At 40.1% G+C, this 5,963-nt stretch overlaps 1 protein-coding gene across 1 annotated transcript; it reads left to right on the top strand.

Annotated features, from left to right (window-relative positions):
- Window positions 1-2,375: 2,375 nt before the first annotated feature.
- Window positions 2,376-5,740, top strand: RPL22L1 (ribosomal protein L22 like 1). Its single transcript, XM_003358680.6, has 4 exons — window positions 2,376-2,412; window positions 3,899-3,991; window positions 4,173-4,294; window positions 5,483-5,740. Exons 1-4 carry the CDS (start codon window positions 2,404-2,406, stop codon window positions 5,625-5,627), a joined length of 369 nt encoding a protein of 122 aa, XP_003358728.2. The 5' UTR covers window positions 2,376-2,403; the 3' UTR covers window positions 5,628-5,740.
- The last annotated feature ends 223 nt before the right edge of the window (window positions 5,741-5,963 follow it).

Here is a 5,963-nt window from a genome sequence, read left to right as displayed (position 1 = left end):
AACCTGCAACCTCATTGTTCACATTCAGATTTGTTTCTGCTAAGCCACGATGGGAACTCCTATAGATTCTATTTAAAAATTTTTTTTTACTATAGCTGATTTACACTGTTCTGTCGAGTTCTGCTGTACAGCAACGTGACCCGATCATACTTTTACACATACTTTCTCATATATCTTTCATGTTCCATCGCATATCTGTAGATTCTTTTAAATTTTATACATATCCAATTGCATATCAATCACAAATAATGACCCACTTTGCTGCATGACATATTGTTGGATATGGTTTGCTAATAGTATATACTTTAATATATATTTACACTAATATAATCATAGATATATTCTACACCAACTCATCCATCAAACTATATTAATATAAGTATTAATATAAATAAGTTGATGGCTGAAAGAGTTTGTAAAATTGGTGTCTTAGCCTATTGCCTGGATGCATTTAATTTACTTCGGGAAATGATCCCAGGTAACAGAAGGTACCAGGAAGTGTGAAACTGGGAAGGAACGTAAGCAAAAAGAAATGTACTGGGGGGGGCGGTTCTCGTTGTGACCCAGGGGGAAGCAAATCCAACTAGGAACCATTGGGTTGCAGGTTCCATCCCTGGCCTTGCTGAGTGGGTTGAAGATCCGGCGTTGCTGTGAGATGTGACGTAGGTCGCAGACAGGAGTCGGATCTGGCATTGAAGTGACTGTGACCTACGCTGGCAGCTGTAGCTCCGATAGGAGGAGGGGGAGAGGGAAGAGGGGAGGGGAGGGGAGGGGGAGGGAAGAAACTGGGGACAAATGAGGCTTGGTCCTGCTGGGATCATCCATGCAGTGATGCAGAGCGTACTTCTGAACTGTTCACTCAAGGAAAAGAAGGGAGCAGCAGCCAGTTTGGGGCAGGTGCAACTTGGCAGCAACTCCTCACTTGTTTTTCACCTTCCACTTCTATGACTTCTCTGGGAGGCACGGGACTCTCGCGGGAACCTCTGTACTAACACTTATTTACACATGCACAACCTAAAAATACAAGGCAGTTACCACCCCAGGGACAACCCCTGACCAGTGGGGGACAGGAAACTGGGGAAAAATGCTCCTCTCTCCTAAAAGAGAAATAGACAGAATGTAAGTTTGGGCATAAAGGGTATCTGTCACTATTGTCATTATTTTTTCCTGAGATGTATGGTAGCATTCACTGGTGAAGATATCTGGGTGTTTTTCTTGTGGAAAAGTTTTAATTACAAATTTATTTAAAAGATATAGGACTATTCAGATTTTCTGTTTCTCCTCATGTAAATTTTAGGTTGTATTTTTCTAGGTATTCATTTAACCTAATTTGACATATTCTGGCATACAGTAATTTCAACTGTTTTCTTTTTTTCTTTTCTTTTTAGGGCCACACACTCGCAGCACATGGAAGTTCCCAGGCTAGGGGTCAATCAGAGATACAGCTGCCAGCCTATGCCGCAGCCACAGCAACGCAGGATCCTAGCCACCTACATTAGAACTCACCGCAAGGCTGCCTCCTTAACCCACTGAGTGACGTCAGGGATCCAACCTGCAACCTCATGGTTACTAGTTGGATTCGTTTCCGCTGCACCACAATGAGAAAACTGCCAAACTGTTTTCCTTTTTAACTGAAGTATAACATATACATTTACAGAAAAGTACACAGATTATAAATTTACAGCTTGATGAATTTTCACAAACTACACATATTCATGTAACCCACCACCAAGATCAAGAAACAGACCACTACTAGATCTAGATGGAAGTCAGGTGTCCTAGGATTAACTCTAAAGCCTATAAAACCTATAAAATAAGAATAAATTACAAAATGTGAACAGATGAGTACTACATATTTTTCTCTTAAAGGTTTTTTTCCCCCTCAAGAATCTAGTTTATTTTGGCTCTCTGAAACACTGATTTCCCTCAAGAGTCATTTAGAAAACTCATAGTCAAAACATAGATAAATAAAGTTTTTGCTGGAAGACTATAAATGCAAAATAAGACAGGAAATCCCAAAGCAACCTGAGACATTGCCTTGACTTGACTGGAAAGAAGATCCAGGCGATTAGTGACTAATGTTTCCTGCTTCCTCGGTGTGTGCATCTGAAGAAGCCTCCCTGCAAGCAACCGCAGAGACCACTGTGGTCAACCAGCGTGCTGTCCCCAGCAGTGTAAAACTGCGAATCATTTCAACTACTGCCGCTGGCCGGTGCTCCTACGAAACCTGAGCGCCTCCAGGCCACGCCCTCGGTTTCCTGGGTTACTAGCCTCCAAGCACCTCCCAAGGTCTGTTCCGGGAGGCGGTGATCTTACGTTCTCGACGCGTGACTCAGCACGCTTTGGTATAAATACGTGCTGCCGGAAAACGCTTTCTCTCTTACCGCGTGGCCGGCCTCCAACATGGCGCCGGTGAGTGAACGTGATCTCGCCGGGAATTCTTACTTTGATGTAGATGTGTGTTTCAGGTGGCGAGTTGGGGGAGGCTAGTTCTAGATAAAGAGTGGTTAGAATTGGAGACTTGGGTCAGGAACACAACCAAGATTAAGGTTGTAAGTTTTTTCCTGACTCTTGACAACTGCTACGCGGCGAGGGCCCGGTATTGGCTTAGGATGGGTCGTGGTGGGAGCGCAGGAAAAGCGGAGGCACGACGGTGAAGGGGGCTAATAGAACAGCATTTGGGCTTTGTTTTTTCTCCCTGGTGCATGGTAAGGCAGTTGCTACTCTTTACAGTGGAAAGCAGATGTGGGTAATCGAGCGGGTCTTAGAGCCTTACGAGGGCGGAGGGAGATAGGCGTCTCTCATTTCCCAGGATAGCCGCGGTTGTAGAGGTTTCAGAGAACTTTAGAACTAAGTTGGGGGAAAAGTTTATTAACCTCACAAAGGAATTTTTTTAAAACGTGAAAGTCAACGACTCGGGCAAATATAAATGTTTGCTTCAAAGGTTTTATTGACCAGGGGACCAGTAAGGTCTTAAAGCTGGTCCAAAGAGCGTTTGAAGTGTTAGGGTAAAATTGCTGGGTTATATACAAAACTAGATAATGTGCAAAGGGGCCATAAGCCCTCTGGGCATATTTGTTCCACCGACAAATTATTTGCATTTCTGAAGTTAACTGATGGCCCAGCAGAGCTGTAAATTGCTCGGTCAAGCCCAGCTCCTGGGAATCGCTATTAACTGTTCGAAAGTTTAGGATGAATTTTTTTGGCACAAGTCTAAGGTAAAAAATAGCAGTTTAAGTGGCATTTTTTGGTGGGTGGATTTTAATGTGTATCTTTATTCTGTGGTATTGTTCGAAAAGTTTAGAGTATGGTAAACAAAGTACTTTTTCTTTTTTTTTTTTAAGACCACCAGACTGGTATCCTTTTCCTCACCCATAACAGCATTAAGGTTTAATTCCTTAGAATAAAATATCCTATTCTTGCATGAAGCTTAAGTTTTTTCACGAAACTTTTCTTGATAACTTGAAACAATGTGAACTTGGTTAGAGGTCCAAACCAACGCAGATAGGTATTTATTAGTTTTGACTTGTAATAGAAAATAGATGCTTTTAGTCTCTTCCAATTGCAAAATAGGATTCTTTAGGAATCTTCTGATGAAGGAAACTGAAAGTATACTTTGAGCTTTCTTGAGTATTATTGCACTTGTAAGACACTTGAATGATGAATAAGTGAAATTTCCATTGGACTTCATGTAACTTAGTTTTAACCAAATTAATGAGTGTACTCCATAGTGTGGCTTTGTATGTCCAATAGATGTTAAGCAGTTTTTTAGAATTTTGCACCATTTCATATATATAGCCTCACAGTACATTGTACATCACTGAGCTGGTATAGATTTTTGGCTTTGAATAAAGTGAATAAATGGTTGTAGAGAGCCATAATTATATTGCCTTTGTAGAAGAAAGACAAGAAGCCTAAGAAGTCAACCTGGAAGTTTAATTTGGACCTGACTCATCCAGTAGAAGATGGAATTTTTGATGCTCGAAATTTTGTAAGTATCACTCTACCCAGGTGTTTTTTGTTTGTTTTTTTTTAAGTCATTGTAGTAGAATTCTTAATGAATTGAATATGTAATATTTGATTTTAACCTATGCTGTGTTCCTAGGGTGCCTTCCCTAGTGAATACCTAGGGTTTTCTTCCCTAGTGTGGCATTTTTTCTATTTTAAAATAGGAACAGTTTCTACGGGAGAAGGTTAAAGTGAATGGAAAAACTGGGAATCTTGGGAATGTTGTTCACATTGAACACTTCAAGAATAAAATCATGGTTGTTTCTGAGAAACAGTTCTCTAAAAGGTTGGTATTTGTTTTCCATGGTATATATTTTTTTAACAACATGGGGTGTTTTAATATTAGAATATGTTTGGAGTTCGTGTTGTGGCTCAGTGGAAACAATCTGACTAGCATCCACATCCACACAGGTTCGATCCCTGGCTTCTGCTCAGTGGGTTAAGGATCCATTGTTGCCATGAACTGTGGTGTAGGTCGCAGACACAGCTTGGATCTGGCGTTGCTTGGATCTGCCAGCAGCTATAGCTCTTGATTCGACCACCCCTAGCCTGGGAACCTCCATATGCTGTAGGTGTGGCCCTAAAAGACAAGAAAAAAATATATATATATGAGTATGTTTGAAGAAACATGTCCGTTGTTGAGCGTGGCAGTCATGTCCCAACTTAGTTCTGGTTGTCTGGTAGAGGCAGTCAATCAAAGGTCAAGTCTCTAATGTTAGTTTTGCTGTCAGTTTACCTGACAAATATGTAATACATAGCACTGTTACAGGGCTGAGTAGCCTAGCAGTGAACCAAGAGAACTAAGTACCCACTACCAGGCAGCTTAAATTCTAGTGGAGAAGAGAGAGAATGGAATGCAATATTAAATTATTGATAAATGCATGTAAGTGAAGATTGATGTCCTTATATAAGGTGGTAAGGGAAAGCTGCATCTAAATGAAATGCAGTAGTGAGCCATGCAGTTAAGGAATTGATCATTGTGGCTGTGAAAGATTGGTGGTGGAAACTGAAGACTTAGGACCCCGTTATAGTATGAGATGGTGGTGGCTTGGACTGAGGTGGAAACAAGAGACAGGGTGGCTTGAGAGGAATGCTTGGTAGTTAAGACTTGTTATGTGAATGGAGAGAATGGTTGGAATGATGAAATTTCTAAGAGCCATATTTAATGTGTTGGTAAGACTGAAGAAGAAGCTACTATTACTGTTTCTTTTCATAGTGGTCTCCGGGATAGAGTTTATTTTAGGGGAGTGGAAAAGCAAGGTTTTTGGTGGGAGTGGAAAAGCAAGGTTTTTGGTAGGACATAAACTAAGTCTAATTAGGGTTGAGATGCTACTTTATTTGTATCCCTAGCAACCGTGTGCAATAAATAAAAGTGAAAGGAAATATTTTGGAGGGAATTGGGAATGCAGAAAATGAATAGCTTATAAGCTTTTACTTGGTATATATTTAATGAAATTCATGGTTTTTTTTAAAGGTATTTGAAATATCTTACCAAGAAATACCTTAAGAAGAACAATCTTCGCGATTGGCTTCGTGTGGTTGCATCTGACAAGGAGACCTATGAACTTCGTTACTTCCAGATTAGTCAAGATGAAGATGGATCAGAGTCTGAGGACTAAATGAAGCTGTCTTTTATAGGGCTTCGTGTGCTAATAAAACAAATGAAGCAAGAGAAAGAGACATCTAGAAATTGACCTTTAGTTTATCAATGAATAAAAAACATTGTACTCTGTTAAGGATTCATCTCTTTCTTTATTTAAGTGTATATTGTTGACATGGTGCCGACTTTCCTTTCTGTAGGCAATATGTAAATAGCTTATAGCTAGTGGAATTGTATCCAGTATTTCTGATATGTATTGATTTTACAAATGTCCTTTTTATACACTAGTGTATAGTATAGGAAAAAGGCACAATCTTGGGTGTAATTTTATATAATAAAGTATATAAAATTCTCT

The sequence above is a fragment of the Sus scrofa genome, chromosome 13, assembly GCF_054392235.1.
Source record: "Sus scrofa isolate SSC_HxYL_T2T_F1_AM1 chromosome 13, Sscrofa_HxYL_maternal_Yorkshire_Landrace_v2.0, whole genome shotgun sequence".
NCBI lineage: Eukaryota > Metazoa > Chordata > Mammalia > Artiodactyla > Suidae > Sus > Sus scrofa.
Note: the sequence above shows the minus strand (reverse complement) of the source record. Positions and strands in the feature narration are given on the sequence as shown.